The following is a 24,687-nucleotide window of genomic DNA, read 5'->3' on the forward strand; positions in this document are numbered from 1 at the left end:
GCTCATGAGTCCATTTAGCTCTCCATCACATCTCTGCCCTTCCTCTCCTCCTGGATGTAGTCTCTTCTCTACATTTACTTGTGGAGTTTATTCTGCCAGTCTTCAGGTCATTTTATGAGTTGTTTATACTGATTTGAGTGTTACGTAGTTACATTCATGGGAGAGGTGAGCGTAGTTCTTCCTACTCCACTATCTTCCTTGAGGACTTCCCTGAAGTCGAAGTTCTTCTTTGTAAAGTAATGAATTGAATTCTTAGGCTTGGCAAATTCTCCGCTCTAATTTCTGTTGGACAATGGTGGTGTAACAGTGGTTTCATGCTTCCTGGAATGTAAGATTAAAATGGCATTTCTAGATGTTACCGAACTTCATTAATGATCAGAGAAATGCAAATTAAAAGAACATTAGAACAATGATGCATCACTTTGGCCTATCAGATTGGAAAAGTTTCAACACTGCAAAAATATCTAGTGCTGGGGTGCCTGGTGGCTCAGTTGGTTAAGTGTCTGACTTCCTCTAAGGTCACGGTCTCATGGTTTGTGAGTTCGAGCCCCGCATTGGGCTCTGAGCTGACAACTCAGGGCCTGGAGCCTGCTGCAGTTTCTGTGTGTGTCTCTCTCTCTCTCTGCCCCTCCCTGACTCACACTCTGTCTCTCTCTCTCAAAAATAAATAAGCATTAAAAAAAAATGTAGTGGGGCGCCTGGGTGGCTCAGTTGGTTAAGCGTCCGACTTCGGCTCAGGTCACAATCTCGCGGTCCGTGAGTTCAAGCCCCACATCGGGCTCTGGGCTGACGGCTCAGAGCCTGGAGCCTGCTTCCGATTCTGTGTCTCCCTCTCTCTCTGCCCCTCCCCCGTTCATGCTCTGTCTCTCTCTGTCTCAAAAATAAATAAACTTAAAAAAAAAAATTAAAAAAAAATGTAGTGCTGCCAAGGGCAGAGGGAAGCAGACATTCTCTCCCAGTGTTGTTATCTCTTTATTTCTTTCTTTATTATTATTATTATTATTATTATTTTGCCTTTATTTATATTTGAGAGAGACAGAGACAGAGTGCAAGCTGGGGAGGGGCAGAGAGAGAGGGAGACACAGAATCTGAAGCAGGCTCCCGGCTCTGAGCTGTCAGCACAGAGCCCGATGTGGGGCTTGGGCTTGTGAATGGCAAGATCATGACCTGAGCTAAAGTCGGATGCTTAACTAACTGAACTACTCAGGCGCCCCATCTTTTTTTTTTTTTTTTTTTTTTTTTTAAGTAATCTCTACACCCAACGTGGGGCTTAAACTCATGACCCATGATCTCTTGATCAGATGCTCCACCAACTGATCCAGCCAGGTGCCCCACCTCAATTTCTTAAGTGACAATGTATTATTGGGACAAATGATAAAGGTATTTGCATTTTTGAAAAAAAAGAGGATAAATGTGAAACCACTTAGCATAGTGCTTGACACATATATTTAATAAAAAATGTGTCAGAATTCAAATCTTTTATATTAACCTATATATCTTAAAACTTAAAAAAAATTTTTAATTCCAGTATAGTTAACATACAGTGTTATATTAGTTTCATGTTTACAATATAGTGATTCAACAATTCTATATATAACTCAGTGCTCGTTGTGGAAGTGTGCTCTTAATCACCCCCCACCTATTTCACCCATCCCTCTACCCACCTCCTGTCTGGTAACCATCAGTTTGTTCTCTATGGTTTAGAGTCTTCTTTCTGGTTTGTTTCTTTTTTTTTCTTTGCTTATTTATTTTGTTTCGTAAATTCTACGTATGAATGAAATCATACAGTATTTGTCTTTCTCTGACTTATTTCGCTTAGCATTATACTTTCTAGACCCATCCATGTTTTTGCAAATGGCAAGATTTCATTCTTTCTTTTTCTGGATGAGTAATATTCCATTGTATATATACCACACCATCTTTATCCATTCTATGAACATGTGGGATGCTTCCATAATTTGGCTATTGTAAATAGTGCTGCAATAAACATATATCTTTTTGAGTTTGCATTTTTGTACGCTTTGGATAAATACCAGTAGTCTAATTACTGGTAATATGGTAGTTCTATTTTTAGTTTTTTGAGTAAGCTCCATACTGTTTTCCACAGTGGCTACACCAGTTTGCATTTCTACATACAGGGCATGAGTTTTCCTTTTTCTCCACATCCTTGCCAACACTTGTTGTTTCTTGTGTTTTTGATTTTAGTCATTCTGACAGGTGTGATTTAGATTCACATTTCCCTGATGATTAGTAATGTTGAGCATCTTTTCATGTGTCTGTTGGCCATCTGTATGTCTTTGGAGAAATGTCTGTTCAAATCTTTTGCTCATTTTTTTAGTTGGATTATTTTTTTGGTGTTGAGTTGTATACGTTCTTTATATATTTTGGATACTAACCCTTTCTCGAATGTGCCGTTTGCAAATAATTTCTCCCATTCTGTAGGTTTGTCTTTTAGTTGATTATTTCCTTTGCTATGCAGAAGTTTGTTATTTTGATATAATCCCAATAGTTTATTTTTTTGTTTGTTTCCCTTGCTTCAGGAAACATATCTAGAAAAATGTTGCTACAGCTGATGTCAGAGAAATTACTGTCTGTGATTTCATCTAGAATTTTTGTGGTTTTAGGTCTCACATTTAGGTCCTTAATCCCTTTTGAGTTTATTTTTGTGTGTGGCATAAGAACATGGTCCAATTTCATTCTTTTGCATGCAGCTGTCCAGTTTTCCTGGGACTATTTGTTGAAGAGACTTTTTCCCATTGCGTAGTCCTACATCATTTGTTGAAGATTAATTGACCATATAATCATTCTTAAAACTTTTAGGGGTGTCTGGGTGGCTCAGTCGATTAAGCAACTGGCTCTCGATCTTGCCTCAGGTCATGATCTCACAGTTCATGGGATCGAGCTCTGCATCAGGCTATGTGCTGACAGTGTGGAGTCTGCTTGGAATTCTCTCTCTCTCTCTCTCTCTGCCCCTCCCCACTCAAAATAACTTAAAAAATTAAAAAAATGTAGTTTAAAAATTTTTTAAAATTTTTACTATAAGTCCTTGTCTATGTCTTACTACATTTATTCCCCCAATGTTTTGTGTTTTCCATTGCTATGTGAATGAAAGGGAGGATTTATTGTTTAAAAGGAGAAAGCAAGGCTGGAAAGGCAGGTAGGGACAAGACTAGGGGCCCTTGATTGATGAGGGAGGGGGAAGAGTTAAGTTTGTTTGTTTTTTTTTTTTTTTTAATGTTTATTTTATTTTTGAGACAGAGAGAGACAGAGCATGAATGAGGGAGGGCCAGAGAGAGGGAGACACAGAATCTGAAGCAGGCTCCGGTCTCTGAGCTGTCAGCACAGAGCCCGACGCGGGGCTCCAACTCACGAACTGTGAGATCATGACCTGAGCCAAAGTCGGCCGCTTAACCGACTGAGCCACCCAGGCGCTCCAAGTTTGGGTTTTATGCAGTAAGGACTGAGGAGCCATTAAAAGAATTGATTGATAGGGTAACATAATCTGAGTTACAATGTGATAATTATATATGTAACTCTTATTTTCCACCAATGAACTTTTGTTCAAAACAAGTCCTCCCAATTTTCTCCTTTCCTCTATAAAAGGATGCTCTCTTCCTTTTGTTCACTGGACTTGCCTATGATTCACCATAGTTGGCATGTTCCAAGTTGCAATTCTTCTGCTATTTCTGAATAAACTCATTTGCTGCTTGATAACCTCTGTTGTTTAATTTTTAAGGTTGACAATGCTTTGGAAGGGCCATTTCTGTTGTAGCACACAGAATGGGGACTGAAGGAACAAAGGACCAGAGCCACTGAGAGAAACAATTATGGTGAGGTCTTGTAGTTCTGAGAATTGATACCAAAGCAGCATAATAATCAAGCACCTGGTGTTTGAACCTTCTGAGGGAGGTTATTGAAGGGTCAAAAGGATGCGGTTCATCTGGTGCTTAAAAAACCCTGGGGCTCACATGCATAAAATCAGCTCATAACACTCCCCTAGTGTCAGAAAGGTACACATGTGCCCTTAGGCCTGCTTTTGATTTTTTTTTTTAAGTTTTTGATCTTCTTCTCATATTTACCAGCTTAAAAATGCTGTAGGTGTTGAGTTGTCAACTTATAAAAATGTTGAGAATTTGCACAGAAAGGTGGGGAGAGTGACTTCCATTAGGGCCACAGCACAGGTTCTGATCGCAAGCGTCTGAATATGAAGCAGTAAAGAAACGCATACGTGAAGATGTTTAGTAGTAGGTATAGAAACAAGACAGGAGAGTTAAAGGAAGTAGGATTTAGTGATTCTTAGATGTAGGAATTGGGAGCTTGAAAAAGAAGAAAGATTCTTTGAGTTTTTTTCTTTTTCTTTTTTAAGTTTATTTATTTATTTTGAGAGAGCAAGTGAGAGAGAGGGAGAGAGAGAATACCAAGCAAGCCCAGCACTGTTAGTGTGGAGCTTGATGGGGCACTCAATCCCATGATCCGTGAGATCATGATCTGAGCTGAAATCAAGAGTTGGACGCTTAACTGACTGAGCCACCTCAGTGCCCCCTGAGTTTTTTTCACTGGGGTGTCTAAGAGATAAGTTAAAAAAAAATTTTTTAAACATTTATTTCGTTTTGAGAGAGAGAGAGACAGACAGACAGACAGACAGAATGTAAGCAAGGGAGGGACAGAGAGAGACGGAGACACAGAATCTGAAGCAGGCCCCAGGCTCAGAGTTGTCAGCTCAGAGCCTGATGTGGGGCTTGAACTCAGAGTGAGATCATGACCTGAGCCCAAGTTGAACGCTCAACCAACTGAATCACCCAGGCATCCCAGAGATTAGTTTTATAAATAGGTAGAGGAGTGGTTTTGTGGGGGGGGGCTCCATGAGGAATTTAGGAAAGATCGTGTTTAGATATGTTGAATTCAATATTTCCAGATATTATTCAGATGAGAGCTAAAAATTCACAACCACAGGGGTGCCTGGGTGGCTCAGTCAGTTGAGCATCCAACTCTTGATTTTGGCTCAGGACACGATGCCATGGTCATGAGATGGAGCCCTGAGTCAGGCTCCACTCTGAACATGGAGCCTGCTTAAGACTCTCGGTCTCCCTCGCTCTCTGCCCTTTTCCTGCTCATACTCTCATGTACTCTCTCTCTTTCTCTCAAAACAAAACGAAATCACAACCACAGCTGAGTTTATGATATTATATGTCACATGGACACAGGGATGGATGACATCACCGAGGACACTTATGTGGTGATATGTGAAAGTTGAGGGCAGAAACTAAGAAACTATCACCTTGAGGGGCAAGACGGAGATAACAGTTCTCTGAGCAGCAAGCAATAAAAAGGTCAGAGAGTCGGAGAAACCAAGAGTCTTACCTATGCTGGCGAAAAATCAGAGGAGGATCAAAGTGTCAGTGAATTCAAGGGGTCTGGGATTTAGCAATGAGGTCATTATTGACTTTGGAAGCTGTTTTGGTGGGGTGATGGGGATGAATTGAATATTACCTTGAAAGTAAAAAGAACAAGGTGATTATTGGGACTTTTAAGGCTAAAAGGGGAGTGAATTTGAGAACATCCTTATGTACAGCTTTTTGTAAGTAACCTTAGGCAAACAGAAACAGCAGAGAATTAACCTTGTAACTATTAGAAAAACATAGGAAACATCCAAATATTTTAAAACAGTCTGATTGTGTAATTATTATAACTTTTCTGCTCAACACCTTTTGTTAGCTTCATTGCTTGATAAAGTAAGTATAGTAGTAGTCCTCCCTTGTCTGTGGGGATATGTTCCAAGACCCCCAATGGATGCCTGAGACTGGAGACAGTACTGAATCCTAGATACTCTATGTTTTTTTTTTTTTAAATTTTATTTTTTTAAATTTACATCCAAATTAGTTAGCATATAGTGCAACAGTGATTTCAGGAGTAGATTCCTTCGTGCCCCTCACCCATGTAGCCCATTCCCCCTCCCACAACCTCTCCAGTAACCCTCAGTTTGTTCTCCATATTTGTGAGTCTCTTGTTTTGTCCCCCTCCCTGTTTTTATATTACTTTTGTTTCCCTTCCCTTATGTTCCTCTGTTTTGTCTCTTAAAGTCCTGATATGAGTGAAGCCATATGATTTTTGTCTTTCTCTGACTAATTTCACTTAGCATAATACCCTCCAGTTCCATCCATGTAATTGCAAATAGCAAGATTTCATTCTTTTCGATTGCTGAGTAATACTCCATTGTATATATATACCACCTCTTCTTTATCCATTCATCCATCAATGGACATTTGGGCTCTTTCCAGACTTTGGCTATTGTTGGTAGTGCTGCTATGAACTTGGGGAGGGGCATGTGTCCCTTCGAAACAGCACACCTGTATCCCTTGGATAAATGCCTAGTAGTGCAATTGCTGGGTTGTAGGGTAGTCTATTTTTGGTTTTTTGAGGAACCTCCATACTGTTTTCCAGAGTGGCTGCACCAGCTTGCATTCTCAGATGTTTTTTCTTATGCATACACACCTATGACAAGGTTAAATTAAAAATTAGACATAGTAAGAGATTAGCAACAATAATAATGAAAGAAAAATTATAATAATACATTGTAATAAAAGTTATGTGAATATGGTCTCTGTCTCTCGGAAAAAATATTTATTGTACCCTACTCTTTTGATGATTAAAAAATGTGATGAGAGAAGCAAGGTGAATGATGCAGGCATTATGACATAGAGTTAGGCTACTACTGATCTTCTGAATATGTGTGAAGGAGGATGATCTGCTTTCTGACCTTGTTTGACCTCAGGTAATGGAAGTCCTGGAAAGAGAAACCATGGATAAGGGGGACTAGTGTATGACCTAGAAGGTCCTTGTGATCTGGGGTTGGCTTACTTCTCCAGCCTGTTAGCTTACTCCGCCGTCTTCTCCCACTCTGAAGACTTCGCACAGAACTTCTTCCAGTTTTCCAAATAAATACTCCTGCTGTTTCCTGTGCTGGCCTGTGTAGCTTCCATGTCTTCCAGTTCCTTCTCAGCTTGATGAATCTATAACCATCTTCCCAGAGTAAGCTAACTGTACTCTTTAAAGCCTTTGGGGGTGCTCGTGGTTGTTTATTAACATTTGCCTGTTCTGATTCCCATTGTACTTATGTTAAATATCCTGTATTTCTATCACCTAGCTCCAAGGTAGGTATATAGTCTGTATTCAATAAATACTGAATGAACAAATAAAGATTGCAAGGCTTCATTCTTGGCTTGAAAAAGTGCAGTAATACCTTTGCCATTTATCCTTGCCATACAATATTCAATTTTGTGATTAAAAAAACTTTTTTTAATGTTTTATTTTTTTGTATTTTTGAGAGAGACACAGTGTGAGTGGCAGAGGGGCAGAGAGAGGGAGACACAGAATCCAAAGCAGGATCCAGGCTCTGAGCTGTCAGCACAGAGCTGGAGGTGGGGCTCGACCCCAAGAATTGGGAGATCAAGACCTGAGCTGAAGTCGCCCCTCGACCCACTGAGACACGCAGGAGCCCCAATTTTGTGATTTTTTAAAAAACATAAATAAGTCTTATAAATATTTGAAACTTGTGAAGCCAAACAAGCCCTAATCTCATTAGTCTGTTGTAATTTTCCACTGCATTTCTAAATGTTAGAGCGGGCTCGTTTTTCCTTTCCATAAACTCTTTCCTTTGAAGTAATTATCCTCTTTCTGGCAAAATTAATAGGAAGGGGGACGGGCTTCCTTTTTTAATCTAAGTGAAAACTCAAACCAATTGAAGTTTCAGTGTTACAGGAATCAAGGATGTTTTAATCTCAATTTATATTTGCATTTATGACCGTTGGCTTTCCCCAAGGAGACACGGAAAAGCCGGCCCCTACACCTGGTTTCAGGTTGATTACAATTAACATGGCACAATTTTAGCATTAAAGGTTCATTTTGTATCAAACGCCTTTTTGTGCGGAGGAGGTGGAGGTGGTGAAGACAAAATCCTCAATCAAAATCCCCGCCAAATTGCATTGTTCTTTGGGGAACAGGCTTTCAAATGCCAAGGAACAAAAGAGGGTTTGGTTTTCCAATCTTCCTGGGGCGGCAGCAGATTGTGAAGCAGCGACCGGAAGAAACCAAAGTATAAATTATCAACTGGAGGAAGGCGCGTGTGTGTGCGCGTGCACTAGGGGGCTTGGAGGAAGACTGGAAAGAGATGGGAGCACGTTAAGGCTCTAAGGACTTTTTTTGCAAGGTACCTCGTTACGTAATATTTATAATGAAAGGCGCTGCAACAGTATCAGCGCGCTGACCCGTATTTTCCCGGCCCTGTTTACCACCCCAAGCTGGGCTACAATGGGGATGGGGGGAGGGAACAAGAAGCGTCTGGCAGGCAGAGAGCAGGCTAAACAGCGGGAAACCAGTCACTTGCGCAGAAGCGGAGTCCCGAGAATTTCCGCCAGGCTTTGGCACCAATCCACAGACCCCGAAGGGCTCCACTGGCCTTAGGATCCGCAGTTTAATGCACAATCGGGGATCCAGCCTCCTAAGATTTTTTTTTTTTTTTTTTTTAGTAAACGCGGAAAGGGTTTAAGGCTTAGAAAAATGCACTGTCTGTCGGCTCTGGGATTCTGAGACTGGGATTCTGAAGTCCTGGGGACCTCACGAGAACAGCACATTGGAGCGTGGGCCAGGCCGTTCTCGTGGCGGGAGGGACGGGCGCGGCGCGGGAAGGCGCGCGGGCACGGGCGCGCCGCTTCTCAGCAACGGCGCATGCGCCTGCTCGCCTTCCAGCGCGGCCGCGCAGCTTCGCGGGCTTAGCTCTTCCAACTCGAGCTCGGCTTTCTCCGAGTGCGTATCCCGGAGCTTCGGGCCGCGGGAGGCGGGAGGAGAGAGGTCGGCTGGGGCGGGGCCGGGAGGCCTGCGAAAGTCTGCGAAGGTCTGCGAGGGAAGCCCAGTCTCCGGAAGTGGCCGTTGTAAACACCGTCTCCCTAGGGCTTGTCCACTCCTGTGCCCCTTCTCTATTCGTTCCCCCTCCCGGGTCCTAGAGTCCGTCGGGTTCCAACAGTTTTTGCTCTGACCCCCGCGATCGGCCTAGACCTCTTTCTACCATTGAGATTTGGAGCTGCCCCTGGGGTCTTGGGTGTCTGTCTGGACCACGGGAGCCCCCTGAGGTAACCACGGGGTGTGGGGGCTTCGAGGCGAACGACTTGGTCGGGGAGGTGTTGAGAGGAACGGTATGGGTGGCTGCAGTGAGAGTTATGGGGAACCCCGAGTTAGTTTGTGGTTGTCCTGGGACTGTTGCTGTCGTTTGTGGGGACACGCCTCCAGCTCCCTGGGCTGGGCCTCTCCGCATATTTGGGGGAAAGATCCCCTTGGAGCATCTTAATCTGAGACCGCTGCAGAGGTACCCAGAGGACTGAATAGGGACCCAGAGGGCATGCCCTTGCTTCTAAGGTTTACAACTCCTGACTACCGAGCTATTCCCCTCCGATAATCAGTAAGATCTTGGAGGACAAGGACCACGTCTTTTTCATCCTTAAAAAAAAAAAAAAAAAAAAAATGCCAGCCACACATTAGACACTTTATAAATGTTTGATAAATAAAGAATGAATTGTGTTAGGCTGTTATCTGTAGCTTCCACTGCTTACTTTCAGGACTCTAACAGATGTAGAAAATTTGGCTGTTTTTCCAGGGTTGTACATTTTCTACAGAAGTAGAGCCTCCTTTTGACTGTTCTTTATTTCATCGTGATAATTATCCTAGGCAAATAAATATTTTTTCATTTTAAGTAGATCTCTCATGATTCTGCGTAAATTTACTCACCAATTTCAGTTGGTGCTCACCTCTTTCGAATACAAAACACATCGATGTTTTGTATAGTTCACATAATTTTGGAGAGAAGATCCTCCCATTTGTCACCTCCCATTTTGTCACCTGTTTTATTGAAGAGTTAGTGCCTAACAACAACAAAACGATGGTAGAGCAGAAATTACAGTGGTTTCTCATGAAATGAAGAAGAAACAAAGGCAGTGCAACCTGCTAAGAGGAAAGAAGGGAGTAGTTTTAATCTGGAGCTTTGTGTATTAGTCCTGGTATAGAGTTTTATTAGCCTAGTAACCTAAGGCCAATCACCTAAGCTTACTAGACATTAGATTCCTTATCTGTGAGATTTAGGAGGATAGACTTGGTCTTTAAAGTCCTATTTAATTCTAAAATTCTTTGATTGTCTCAGCCCCCTTGTCATGGTTTGTTTTGATGAAAGAACCAGACATCTTTTTAAAGGTGAAATATAGAAATCTGCAGATAGAATTCCCCAACACAGATGTTATTATTGAAGTCAGCATTGTGTTATGAAAAAGGGTGGGCTTAGGAGTCAGCCAGAGGTGAATTTGAATTCTAACCCTCCCATTGAATATCTTTATGCAAGTTACTCAGCCTCTCCAAGCCTTAGTGCTCCTTATCTGTGAAATGGGCATAATCATCTCATAGACTGTTGGGAGGATTCAGTGACATCAGGGTATGGTTAGTGCAGTAACTGGCACATAGTAAGTGCTCAATAATAGTGGCTTTTATCTTTTCATTCCCCCCTCCTCCCTTTTCCCCCTGGATCTGTACAGACACACTAAGAGATGAATACATTCTGGATGATCCACTGAAGGACTCGACTGTGAGGTAGGAAAACTTTGTACCAGCAGTGGCTCTGAAATCTAAAGTAGAATTGTGTTTCTGGCTGGTATTTACTCTTAGGATGTCTAGATCATTGATCCCTTGGTCTCAATTGCCCCATTACCTATTTCTAAATAACTTGTTATTGAAGAAGGATATACATAATATCCCTCATCTATTTTAGTAGGAATGGTGAGAATAGTCCAACTCCACTACCAACAGAAGATTAATCTATTAATACATTAACATAAAAAGCTGAATTAAACTTTGCCTTTATCGATCACTGCTACAGGATAGCCTGGTTTGGGCCCAAGCCTGTGGTAGTGCATTTGGATTGAAAATCCACTGGAGATCTGAGTCCTCCTTCATTAGGAAGCCCCTGACTTGTAGTTAGTTTGGATGGGGTAGGGTGCAGGGAAGAATGAGATGTGTTTGAAAAATCTGCAGTAGTGAGTAGAAGTGCTTCCCTGACAAGCAACGCCTCACATGTTCTCTGGCTGGGCATGAACCATGTCTTGAAGGCCAGTGGCAAGGCACACAGCAGACCTATGGAGTCAGCCAATATGGGCTTGAATCCAGACTCTGTCGCGTACTAGAGACTTGACTTTGGACAAGTGATTGAATATTTTTAAGCCCTAGTTTCCTTAGATAGAAAGGGGGGACGTTAACAATATCTCCCCCTCGGGATTGGTATAGACAGAAATCAGATAATCTCTAGAAAGTTTTTAGCACTCTGTCTGGAGAGGGGATCTTTGTTACAGTTGTTGTGATGATAGTAGGAGTGGCTTTGAGGTATCATAATTTGTTTATAGATAATGGCGTATTGAGTGTTTTCAAAAGGAAAGCATTATTTACAGAGTTAGATACATATTGGAGGAAGGCTGATGTTGATTGCATGTCATAAGAAATTTGTAATTACTCATACAGATTAGCTAAAGTGTTTATTTTAATTTGTGGCATCTCACAGGAAGTTTCAAGTAAAGCTTGGAACGCAATATGTGAGGAACCTGTAATTCTTTGACCTAACTCCTTATTTCATTGACATTTTCATTACTGTACCTAGCTACTTGCCTCATCATTCGTTATCTTCTTTTCCTTTTTTTAAAAAAAGTTTATTTACTTTGAGGAGAGAGCATGCACGTGTGCAGGGGAGAGGCAGAGAGAGAGGGAGAGAGAGAATCCCAAACAGGTCCCACACTATCAGCACAAAGCCCAATGTAGGGCTTGATCCCACGAACCATGAGATCAGGACCTGAGCCAAAATCAAGAGTCAGACACTCAACCAACTGAGCCACCCAGGCACCCCTAATTATTGTTATTACTTTTAAAGTTTATTTTTATTTTTGAGGTGGGGGAGGGGCAGAGAGAGGGAGACACAGAATCCTAAGCAGGCTCCAGGCTCTGAGCTTTCAATACAGAGCCCTATGTGGGGCTCAAACCACAAACCGTGAGACCATGACCTGAGCCAAAGTCGGATGCTTAACTGACTGAGCTATCCAGACGCCCCTAAAGGAGACTTTAGATAGGATTTTTTTCTTTTGATGATGAATTTAAAAAATTGGGGTATAACTTACATCTCAAAATTCACTGTTTTAAAGTGTACAATTCATTGGTTTTTAGCATATTCACCACGTTCTACAACAATCACCACTATCTAATTCCAGAACACTTCCATCAGTCCCAAAAAGAAACCCAGAACACTCCCCAAAAGAAACCTCATACCTATTAACACTCAGACCCAGTTCCCCTTCTCCCTGTCCTCTGGCAACTACAAATCTACTTTTTGTTTCTATGTATTTGCCCATTCCATACATTTTATATGCATGGAATCACAATATGTGGCCTTTTGTGTCTGGTTTCTTTCACTTAGCATACTGTTTTCAAGGTTTACCCATGTTGTGACACATATCATTACTTAATTTTTTTTAAAGACTTTATTTGTGAGTAATCTCTACACCCAACATTGGGCTTGAACTCAATGGGTTCAAGAGTCGCATGTTCTACCAACCGAGCCAGCCAGGTGCCCCTACTTAATTCCTTTTAATTTAGCTTTCTTGGAATAACTTTATTAAATTTGGTAAACTACCTCTTCCCGTACTTCTCTGCCCAAGATAAAATCAAAACACAACACAACGGACATTATTAAAGCCCTATCCTTTTCCTGTGAGTTAGGGGTTCTGTTTGTGCATTTTGTGACACATATGTATACGTGTGTGTGTGTGTGTGTGTGTGTGTGTGTGTGTATGTGTTTCATCTTTTTCACAAAAATAGAAACATTTTATATATCTGATTTTTAGCCTTGGACATTACTGTTAAGTATAGAAGAGTTTGTTCTTTCTAGGTTTTAACTCTTTAACTTCCATTGTGTATTGTGAGGACAGTTTCTCTGAAGTCTGACCTTTGGGGGCACGGTGGTAAGGTGAAAAGATTTGGGGACTCAGTATCAGAAGAGCTTGATTGAGTCCTTAGTATCTACCATTTAGTTGGTGACTGGCTTACGCAAGTCGTTTAGCCTTTTTGAATCAGATGAGTTTCCTCAGTTGAAGTGAGGATATAAACCTCAGGTAAGATAATCTTTGCATTGCAGTGTCATAGGGGCCAGGGTTCTGCGTATGAATCACAGGTACAGGGTTTGGCACTGTATTAGGTGATCAATAAACTGACAGTGGTATTTGTTTGTCTGCCACTCTTTCCAAACTTAGTCTTTAGGGTCCATGGGGAAATAGAATTCTTCCCTCCATGTTGGTAAAAATTCCATCTTTGTCTTGGGTCACACTATTGCAGTATCAGCTAAATCACTGATTGTTTTTAAATATCCCTAGGTGTTTGTCTGTAGGAATCATTACTAGGTTCTCAGCATTGAGGTTCTGTTTCCATCTTGATTGGCAAAGCAAAGCAATGGCCTAGACCAAACTGCAGGAGGAAACAGGGCCAGGAAATCTCAGAAACAAGCCACCATAACTTTTAACGCACAAAAACAACACAAAATGGCATTCCATGAAGTCAGAAAAGCTTGCCTGAAGTTTGTCCCATTCTCAAAGTTTGTGTTCAGTAAAAGAGGGTAATAGAGAGTAGGGTTTGTGCTCAGTAACAGAAAGGTACAGTGACTGAGAACTGTATATATGCTGGATGTATTATTTCTATCTCACATATATGAGATTGATGTAATTATTCCCTTATTAAGGTTGAGGAAACAGGCTCACACGGTAAGCCACTTGCCCACAGCAACACTCATAAAGATACTTAAAGGCATCCTAAGTCACATCTCTCCAAGTCCAAAGCTATGGTCTTTCTGGGATGTTGCACTTCTTCTAGGGATACCAAGGGACACTTCTGGGATCTTGATTATTTGTATCTGTTTGGGCTTAATTATTGTTATCTCTGTTTAAAATATTTCTCCAGAGATTCCTTTATAAATATAGTAAAGCAACTTTAAATAGTGGGCTTTGTATAATTTGGATTATCTCCCATAGAAGGGGGTTCCAGAGAGGTCAGTGTAAGTGACAACTACTCTCTTTATTCTTCCTTGGTCCCTTAAGGGAAGGACTTTAAAAATTACCATGAGATCATTTGTTGGGAGTACTTTGGTCTCTTTGATTGTAGCATTGCATTAAAAAAGTATCTCACTTATGCCCAGCGCCTGGGAGGCTCAGTTGGTTAAGCATCTGACTTCAGTTCAGTTCATGATCTCATGACTCCTGAGTTCGAGCCCCGAATCAGGCTCTGCATTGACAGTGTGGAGCCTGTCTGGAATTCTCTCTTTATCCCTCTGCCCCCCAACTTGTGTGCATGCTCTCTCTCAAAGTAAATAAATAAGCTTAAAAAAATCTCACTTATGAAAAAGGCTTTAGGGACTTAAAAATGTCCCTGGACTTCACTTTCTTTCAAACTGAATTCTGTTCCCTAGAAATAGGTTCTACATTCCTTTTCTAGTTCAAGAGTAATTGGTCACTATTTAAAAAAAATTTTTTTTTAATGTTTATTTTTGAGGGAGAGAGAGAGAGAGAGAGAGAGAGAGAGAGACAGAGGGGTAGGGGTAGAGAGAGGAAGACACAGAATCCACAGCAGGCTGCAGGCTCTGAGCTGTTAGCACAGAGCCCTACTCGGGGCTCAAACTCATGAACTGTGAGATCATGACCTGAGCTGAAGTTGGGTGCTTAACTGACTGAGCCACCCAGGCGTCCCATTGGTCACTATTTTACTGAGATAATTTTTCCTTTTATTAGAGAAATTAGAATAATATAATAGAAACTTGTTACAAGAAGGAATATTTTTTTAACATTTTGCCATTTTTGCTTCTAATCTATCTTAAATGTAATAGCTTTTAAAAATATGAGTATTTAAATGTGTGTTATGCAATAATTTTAAAAATACAAGTAAGTTGAAGAAAAACACGAAAATCACCCGTAGTCTCAAGACTCACATATATAACCACTGTTATATTGTTTACTATGTTAACAGACTTCAGCCCATCTAACCTGTAAGCCACAGACATCTCAGACGGTTTTAATCATCAATAACGAAGTATATCATTGAGAAACAGTGGGCTATTGTGAAAGTTGGAAGACTTACCATGAGTTTAAATACTTTGAGTGATGCCCCTGTTGATACCCAAAGGTAAGCCTCCAGTCTCTTCCTTTTGTTGAGAGCTTTTGGGTCGTAAGCAGCAGGGAGAAGTGGTTGGGGCTGCTGACTGTAAGGATTCTCGAAGTGTGCTAAGGGGGGGGGCGAGGCTTTGTGTGCCTGGAGGAGCAGGCAGGATACTTCACAGGCACCAGAACAGTCTGTTTTCCTTGGTTAACTCATCCATGAGAGTCAGAGTGTGTGTGCTTTCTCCTGTCCTTAGAGAATTGCTTATTTGTTTCTACTTCTCTAAATCTTTTGTCCTCATATTTCTGCGGCTTCACATTTCTCTGTGGTCCCTCCTTTGGTCAGCCCTAGTCTCGGTGGCTCTGGTTCTTCCTTCTTGCCCTGGTGGTAGTTCACGACTTCTGGTCAGGCATTCCTTTGGTTTTAGCTCCCATCCCAACTGTTTTTACTTGCAGTTTGTATTCCAAGAATTGCTGTTGCTTGTCTCTTTTGCACCCCGGATATCAGCCTTTGGGGGAGGTGCCTACTTTTGGTTGATTCACCTCTAATGTGAAAAATATAAAACTCTAAGTCTGTCGTGTAAAACTGAGTCACTTTGGGGAGTGCAACCCAAAGGGTGGTTTACAAAGGAACAAGTACAGAAATTGAAAGTGTTTAGAAACTTTTATAATCACGTAACAGAGTAATTTTCTGTTCGTGGAATCTGGTAATAAAACACTTGGGGTTGTATTTTATCTGTTTTTAAAATTGCACATTTAGTTACTCATTTTATACATATTTTAGGAGCACCTTGGTGGCTCAGTCCGTTGAGACTCTGACTCCTGATTTCAGCTCAGGTCATGATCCCGGGGTCGCGGGATTGAGCCCTGCATTGCGCTCCATGCTGAGTGTGGAACCTGCTTCAGATCCTCACTCTCTCTCTCCCTCTGCCCCTCTCCCCTGCTCATGCTCTCTCTCTTACTCTCTCTAAAAAATTAAAACATATTTTACATTTTACAAGAGCATCATGTATGGGGTTGAGGAGAATAGTGCTGGCGCATGTTTAGTTTGAGAAGAACTGATCTAGACTGCCTTTTCAGCCAGGATGTGTGGGTGGGGCAAAGACCATGACTAACATGTACTTCAACTATAAATAGGATTTGCTATAGAAACATTTTCCACCTATCTTTAGAAGCTACCTTAAGTCCTTTCCGGAGAAAGGTAGGGAATAAAATATAAACTTTATTTTGCTGAAAGCCTTTTCACTTTTGGAGGGAACATTTTACCACATAAATATTTATCTGCCATGATTTTTAATGACTAAATCATTCTTTAGAGTTCTAGAATCTGGCTAAATGAAGTTAAACTTTGCTATATACAACTAATTTACTTTTTATTTCTATAGATTTTCCTTTTCTGAACAATTCATATAAATGGAATCACACAATATGTGGTCTTTTGTGTCTGGCTTCTTTCGCTAGGCATGTTCTTCAGGTTTATCTTATTGTTAACAGGAATCAGTATTTCGTTTCTTTTTTATTGCTGAATACTATTCTGTTGTATGGATATAGCACATTTTGGTTACCCACTCACCAGCTGACGGACATGCAGGTTGTTTCCACTTTTTGGTTATTATGAAAAATACTGTTATGAACATTTGTGTACAAGTCTTTGGGTGGAGGTGATTTCTCTTGTGTAGATTCTTAGGACCAGCATCACTTCATTGTACAGTAAGTTTATGTTAAATTTTTTTTTTAAGTTTGTTTACTTGAGAGAGTAAGAGTAGAGGAAAGGGCAGAGAGGGAGGGAGAGAGAGAATCCCAAGCAAGCTTGTCGCTGCCAGCACAGAGCCTGATGTGGGGCTTGAATTCACAAAACTGTGAGATCATGACCTGAGCCGAAACCAAGAGTCCGGCAGACCTTTAACCGATTGAGCCACCCAGGCTTCCCTATGTTAATTTTTTTAAGAAACTGCTAGGGGTGCCTGGGTGGCTCAGTCAGTCAAGCGTCCAACTTTGGCTCAGGTCATGATCTTGCAGTTTGTGAGTTCGAGCCCTGCGTCAGGCTCTGTGCAGACAGTGTGGAGCTTGGAGCCTGCTTTGAGTTCTGTGTCTCCCTCTCTCTCTCTCTGCCCCTCCCCTGCTCAAGCTCTGTCTCTCTCTCTCAAAAATCAATAAATGTAAAAAAAACATAAAAGAAACTGCTAGATTGTATTCTAAAATGGCTGAACCATTTTACATTTCTACCAGCAATATATGAGGGTTTTAGTTTCTCCACATTCTTGCCAATACTTATTTTCTGATCTTTTTAAAAAATTTATTTTAATTCCAGTGTGGTTAATTAACTTGATGTGCTATGTTAGTTTCAGTTGTACAATATAAGTGATTGAATTTTTTTGATTGACTTTTTGATTATAGCCATTACAGTGAATGTGAAGTGGCATGTTATGATTTTAATTTATATTTTCCTAATGAGTAATATGTTGAGCATCTTTGTATGTGCTTTTTTTTTTTTTTTTTTTGCCATTTATATATCTTCATTGGTGAAAAGCCTATTCAGATCTTTTGCTCATTTTTAAATTGGTTGTCTTTTTGTTACTGAGCTTTAGGAGTTTTTTATATATTCTGGATACAAATCTTTTATCAAATATATAATTTGCACATATTTTCTCCCATTTGTTGCCTTGGCTTCATTTTCATTTTCTTTCTTTCTTTCTTCTTTCTTTCTTTCTTTCTTTCTTTCTTTCTTTCTTTCTTTCTTTCTTTCGAGAGCCCAAGTGCGTGTGTCCACATGTGGGCAGGGGAGGGGTAGAGAGAGAGAAAGAAATCCCAAGCACACTCCTCACCCAGCATGCAGCCTGACCCCTGGGCTTGATCCCATGACTGACTGGCTTACTGACCGACTGACTGTGAGATCCTGACCTGAGCCAAAATTAAGAATTGAACACTCAACCCCATTGACTTCATTTTCTTAATAATGTCTCTTTGAAGTGCAAATGTTTTACATTTTTTTGAAGTCCAGTTCTTTTTTTTTTAAGTATGCTCCATGCCCAACGTGGGGCTTAAACTCACAACCCTGAGATAGTGTCACATGCTCTACTAAATGAACCAGCTAGGCACCCCTCCAATTCTTTTCCTTTATGGACTATGCTTTAGGTTTCATATCTGTGTATTTATGAAATCTTTGCCCAACTTAAGGTCATGAAGATTTTTCTCCTATGTTTTCTTCTAAAAGTTATATAATTTCAGTTTTTACATTTAGGTCTGTGCTCCATTTTAAGTTATCTTTTATGTATGGTGTGAGGTAAGCGTCTAAATTAATCTTTTTGCATGTGTGGATAGCCAGTTGTTTCAGAACTATTTGTTGATAAGACTGCTTTTTCCCTATTGAATTGCCTTGACACCTTTATTGAAAATTAATGGGCCAAATATAAATTTGTTTCTAGTCTCAGTTATGGTACATTGATCTACATGTCTTTTCTTAATTTAATTCCATGCTATTTGTTTAATTACTGTAGCTTTGTAGTAAGTTTTGAAATTAGGAAGTCAAAGCTCTCCCGTTTGTTCTTTTTAAAGATTGTTTTAGTTATTCTGAGTCCTTTGCTTTTCCATGTAAATTTTAAGATGAGCTTGTCAATTTTTTACCAAAAAAGCCTTCTGGGATTATGATAGGGACTATGATGAATCTGTAGATCAATTTGGAGATGATTGCCACCTTAATGGTACTGACTCTTCCAGTGCATGAATGTGAATGTGCATTGTCTTTCATTTATTTAAATCTTTAATTTCTTTAAATAATAATTTGTATTTTCACTATAGAAAGCTTACACTGCTTTTGTTAAATTTAATCCTAAATCTTTTTTTTTTGATGCTATTATACATTGAGTTATTTTTTTAAATTTAATTTTTGAATTGTTCATTGTTAATATATGGAAATGTAATTGATTTTTGTATATTGATCTTACATTCTGTGACATTGCTAAAATCTTTTTAATTCCAGTTTTTTGTTTCTTAATGAATTTCTTAGGATATTCTTAAAGGATCATGTCCTTTGCAATTAAAGATAGTTTTACAGGGGTGCCTGGGTGGCTCAGTCGGTTAAGTGTCCGACTTCAGCTCAGGTCACGATCTCACGGTCCGTGAGTTCGAGCCCCGCGTCGGGCTCTGTGCTGAGAGCTCAGAGCCTGGAGCCTGCTTCCGATTCTGTGTCTCCCTCTCTCTCTGTCCCTCCCCCGTTCATGCTCTGTCTCTCTCTGTCTCAAAAATAAATAAACGTTAAAAATAAATAAATAAGTAAATAAATAAAGATAGTTTTACTTCTGGGGTGCCTGGCTGGCTCAATTAATAGAGCATGTAACTCTTGATCTCAGAGTTGTGAGTTCAAGCCCCACATAGGGGCATAGAGCTTACTTAAAAAAAAAAAAAAAGATAGTTTTACTTCTTCCCTTCTAATATACATTCTGTTTGTTTGTTTGTTTTCTTTCTGCATGATTGTACTGCCTAGAACCTCCAATAGAAGTGGACATCTTTGTTTTGCTCCCAGTCTTAAGGGAAGCTTTCAGTCTTTCACCAATAAGTATGCCAATTGTAGGTTTTTCATAGATGCTTTTTATCTGATTGAGTAAATTTTCTTATATCCCTAGGTTGTTGAGGTTTTTTTTTTTAATGTATTTTTTTAACATTTATTTATTTTTGAGAGAGAGAGAGAGACAGAGTGTGAGTGGGGGAGGGGCAGAGAGAGAGGGAGACACAGAATCTGAAGCAGGCTCCAGGCTCTGCGCTGTCAGCACAGAGCCTGATGTGGGACTTCAACTCACGAAACATGAGATCATGACCTGAGCCAAAGTCGGATGCTTAACCAGCTGAGCCACCCAGGCACCCCAAGTTTTTTTTTTTTTTTTTAAATCACAAATAGGTATTTAATTTTGTCAAATGCTTTTTCTGTATCTATTAAGATGATTGTGTAATTTTTGTCTTTTAGTAAAATGGTATATCATGTCAATTGATTTTCAGACATTAAATCAACTTTCTATTTTTGGGATAAATCCCACTTGGTCATGCTGTGTAGTCATTTTAAGATGTTGTTGGATTTGGGGGGCGCCTGGGTGATTCACTCGTTTGAGCATCCAACTTCAGCTCAGGTCATGATCTCACAGTTTGTGGGTTCGAGCCCTGCGTCAGACCCTGTGCTGACAGCTTAGAGCCTGGAGCCTGCTTCGGATTCTGTGTCTCCCTCTCTCTTTGCCCCAACCCCGCTTGCACTCTGTCTCTCTCTGAAAATAAATAAACAGAAAAATATTAAAAAAAAAGATGTTGTTGGATTTGGTTTGCTAATGTTTTGTTGAGGATTTTTTGCATCTCTATTCATGAGGGAAATTGGTCTGTAGTTTTCTTTCTTGTGATGTCTGACTCACTTTGATCTTAGGTAATGCTGGGTTAATAGAATGAGCTGGAAAGTGTTTCTACCTCCTCTAAAGTTAGGATTGGTATTATTTCTTCTTTAAATGTTTGGTAGAATTTACTAGGGAAACCATCTGGACTTGGGCCTTGTTTTTAGATTTTTTAAAATTATAAATTCAGTATCTTCAGCTGTTATGAGTCTATTCAGATTTTGTTCATTTTGGGGTTAGTTTTGATAATTTCAGTCTTTCTAGGAATTTGTTCATTTGATCTACATTGTCTAACTTGGCATACAATTGTTCGTAGTATTTATTATAATCCTTCTAGGTTGGCATTCCCTCTTTCATTGTTTATTTTTATAATTTGAGTCTTTTCTCCTTTTTGTCAATCTAGCCAAAGATTTATCAAGTTTGTTAATCTTTTCAAAGTACCAAATTTTGGTTTCATTGGTTCTCTCTATTGGTTTTTTAGTTTTATTGAAAAAAATTAACTTTACATATATACATTATTTAAAGAATCTAATGTTCTACAAGACTTACTGCTATTAGGAAAAATGACAGTACTAATTTGCTTGATCACTGTCTTGATCCCTAGAAACAATCATTTTCAACTCTCCAAGATGATTTATATTTAAAAAAATTATTATTAAAAAAATTTTTTTAATGTGACCCTCAGAATTTTTTTTTTTTTAATTTTTTTTTTTCAACGTTTTTTATTTATTTTTGGGACAGAGAGAGACAGAGCATGAACGGGGGAGGGGCAGAGAGAGAGGGAGACACAGAATCAGAAACAGGCTCCAGGCTCCGAGCCATCAGTCCAGAGCCTGACGTGGGGCTCGAACTCACGGACCGCGAGATCGTGACCTGGCTGAAGTCGGACGCTTAACCGACTGCGCCACCCAGGCGCCCCGAAACAATCATTTTCAACTCTCCAAGATGATTTATATTTAAAAAAATTATTATTAAAAAAATTTTTTTAATGTGACCCTCAGAATTTTTTTTTTTTTTTTTTAATTTTAGAGAGAGAGTAGGGGAGGGGCAGAGGGAGAAAGAGAGAGAATCTTATGCAGGCTCCATGCTCAGTGCAGAGCCTGACTCAGGGCTTGATCCCACAACTCTGGGATCATGACCTGAGCTTAAATCAAGAGTTGGACGCTCAGTCAACTGAGCCACCCAGGTACTCCTTAAAAAAATTATTTTTAATTTTATTTAAAATTCTGTACTTTCTGTGTTGAAGTATAGTTGACACACAATGTTACATTGATTTCAGTACAAGATAGTGATTCAACAAGTCTATATGTTATGCTATGCTCACTAAAAGTGTAGCTGTAGCTACCATCTGTCACTATACTCTGGGCAGGGGCCAAGCTAATCTCTGTGTCATTCCAATTTTGGTGTATGTGCTGCCAAAGCGAGCACTGTCACCATACTCCGAGATGATTTTTAAAATCTGTATCTCTTAAAAATTTTTTGAAGTTTATTTATTTTGAGAAAGGGGGAGGATGAGTGGGGGAAGAGTAGAGAGAGGGGAATGAGAATCCCAAGTGGGCTCTGTGCTGACAGCAGAGAGCCCGATGTGGGGCTCAAACTCATGAACTGTGACATCATGACCTGAGGCGAGGTTGGACGCTTAACTGACTGAGCCACCCAAGTACCCCTGTATCTTAAAATTTTTTTTATATTGGTATTAGATTTTTCAGGTTTAGCCATTATCTATTGACTACAGAAGATCATAATTTCATTTTCATTCATGCTTGCCTCCTTTTTCTGTCCCCTTTACTAATATTGCAATCTTGGTTAGTTTTCAGTGTTTATGGTATTATAATTTTGGAAACTTTCTAGTTGAGCCTCTGAGTATTTAGTTTTTTCTCTCTTGTACATTGTTTTTCTTGGATTTGATAATTGTTTCATTGATTGTTTAGTTTGCTTAATTTCTATGAATTTATCATGACTTCAACCTCATGTTCCAACCAAGTTATATGATAGTTGAAATATTCTGGTTTATTTTTAATTTTAATGCCAGCATACTTCACATACAGTGTTATGTTAGTTTCACTTGTACAATATAGTGATTCAGCAATTCTGTACATTTCTTAGTGCTCATCCTGATAAGTATGTTCCTAAATCCCCTTCACCTGTTCCACCCATACCCTGGAAGTATTCTGTTGTGTTCTGTTTGCATCTTCTTCAAGAAATCACTCCTGGAAGCTGTGGCCAGTCCAGTACTCCAGCTGGGACAGATTGGCGTTTAGTGCTGTGCTTTACTGGCCAATTATTACCTGGTGCTCCTTTCTTTACCATCCTGGAAGTCCCTTTGCTGCCTTTTTTTTTTTTTTTTTTTTTTGGTCTTACCCTACTTTTGGGATCCCCTGTCTTTCTCAGTTTAGGTCCTTATTTTAGTGGAATCTTCCATCAGCCACTTCATAGGAGGTAAATGTTTTGGTGCTTTGTAGGTATGAACTAGAACTTTCTCATTTCCTTGTCTTTGAAAAGTAACTTGTTGGGCATAAAATTCTAAGTGGAAATTATTTTCCCTTGGAATTTTTTTTCAGGCATTCAGGAGATTTTTCTTTCACATTTACTTATTTGGCCTTTCTTTTCTTAGTTTGTGTTTTGATTTCCAAGAGTTCTTTTTTTTTGTTCTCTGATTATTTCCTTCTTTATTACATTCAGTTTTTGTTTTATGGATATTAGACCTTCTCTTTTTGTCTGAAGATATGTTTTTTTCCTCTTTTTAAAGCTATCTTTCCCCTGCATAGTCTTTGAGGACTCTTCCCCTACCCCCACAATTTTGTCTCTTTCTAACTCTTGCTTCCTAACTTCTGGTGATCCTTAGCTGTCTGTTCACATTTAAAATAGGGTGATGCCTGGGTGGCTCAGTCGGCTGAGTGTCCAACTTTTGATTTCACGTCATGATCCTATGGTCATGGGATTGAGCTCTGTGTCGGGCTCTGTGTCGGGCTCCACGTTGAGCGTGCTGCCTGCTTGGGATTCTCACTCTCTCTCTCTCTCTCTGCCTCTTTCCCTCACTCACGCTCTCACTCTCTCTCTCTCTCTCACTCTCTCTCTCTCTCAAAACAATAAAAAATAAAAAAAAAATGTAGAGGGGTGCCTGGGTGGCTCAGTTGGTTAAGCATCTGACTTCAGCTTAGGTCATCATCTCACGATTAGTGAGTTCAAGCCCTGCATTGGGCTCGCTGATGTCAGTGCACAGTCTACTTCAGATTCCCTGTTCCCTTCTCTTTGTACCCCTCCCCTGCTTGCACTCTCTCTCTCAAAAATAAACAAACATTAAAAAAAATGAAGGCAGGGCCTATCAAGCTGATTGGAAGCTCAGTGGGTAAGACTTTGTGTTTGTGGCATTCTCTGTAGGATGATGTAGTTAAGCTGTTCATTGGAGAACCCCTAGCATCAGTGTCTTTAGGTCTTTTTCACCTTGCTGGTTAGATTCTCTAGGGAAGATCCTTCCATTCTCTCCTTGGCTGCCATTGTTCTGGCAGGCAAGATGTTTTAGAAGACCTGGGCTCTCACTTATTACATAATTTTTGACTTGAGTCTCCTATTTTTGGTGTGAGGTTTTACACCATTTGTATCTGATGTCTCTAATCCAGAGACCTTCTGTTTTATCCTCTCCAGGGAATAAACCCTTACCTAGTGTTCTGCCAGAGTGGGGAAGAGATTGGTACCCAGTTGTGTCATCTATAGGGTACAGAATCTGAGGATCTCATTTGTTTGGCAGACTTTCAACCAATTATCTTGTTTTCTGCTCTACTTTTATCCCATTTGCAAAGCTGTTGTCAATTAATTGAGCTTTTGGGGGCTCAGGTGTAAATCGGGTTGCTTTCTCCACTTTTGGCTTTATTTAAAAAAAAATTTTTTTTAACGTTTATTTATTTTTGAGACAGGGAGAGACAGAGCATGAACAAGGGAGGGTCAGAGAGAGGGAGACACAGAATCTGAAGCAGGCTCCAGGCTCTGAGCTGTCAGCACAGAGCCCGACACGGGGCTAGAACTCATGGACCGAGAGATCATGACCTGAGCCGAAATCGGACGCTTAACCGACTGAGCCACCCAGACGCCGCCCCCCCCCCCCCGCCCCC

At 40.2% G+C, this 24,687-nt stretch overlaps 1 protein-coding gene across 9 annotated transcripts in view; it reads left to right on the plus strand.

Moving 5' to 3' along the window:
- Positions 1-8,101: 8,101 nt before the first annotated feature.
- The window catches only part of CCDC171 (coiled-coil domain containing 171), a 302,377-nt gene continuing 285,791 nt past the window's right edge, over positions 8,102-24,687 (plus strand). For 4 of the 9 annotated variants that reach the window (XM_019415438.2, XM_053907960.1, XM_053907961.1 and 1 more), the window contains exons 1-3: positions 8,823-9,125; positions 10,572-10,626; positions 15,082-15,237. In XM_019415438.2, coding sequence (XP_019270983.1) covers positions 15,194-15,237 — 44 coding nt within the window. In that variant the 5' untranslated portion in view covers positions 8,823-9,125; positions 10,572-10,626; positions 15,082-15,193. Of the gene's footprint in view, positions 8,207-8,695; positions 8,803-8,822; positions 9,126-10,571; positions 10,627-15,081; positions 15,238-24,687 lie in introns of those variants that run through there. The other 5 variants (XM_019415439.2, XM_019415437.2, XM_019415442.2 and 2 more) reach the window with 5 other exon arrangements.

This window comes from Panthera pardus, unplaced genomic scaffold (assembly GCF_024362965.1).
Source record: "Panthera pardus isolate Hobbes unplaced genomic scaffold, ASM2436296v1 HiC_scaffold_20, whole genome shotgun sequence".
NCBI lineage: Eukaryota > Metazoa > Chordata > Mammalia > Carnivora > Felidae > Panthera > Panthera pardus.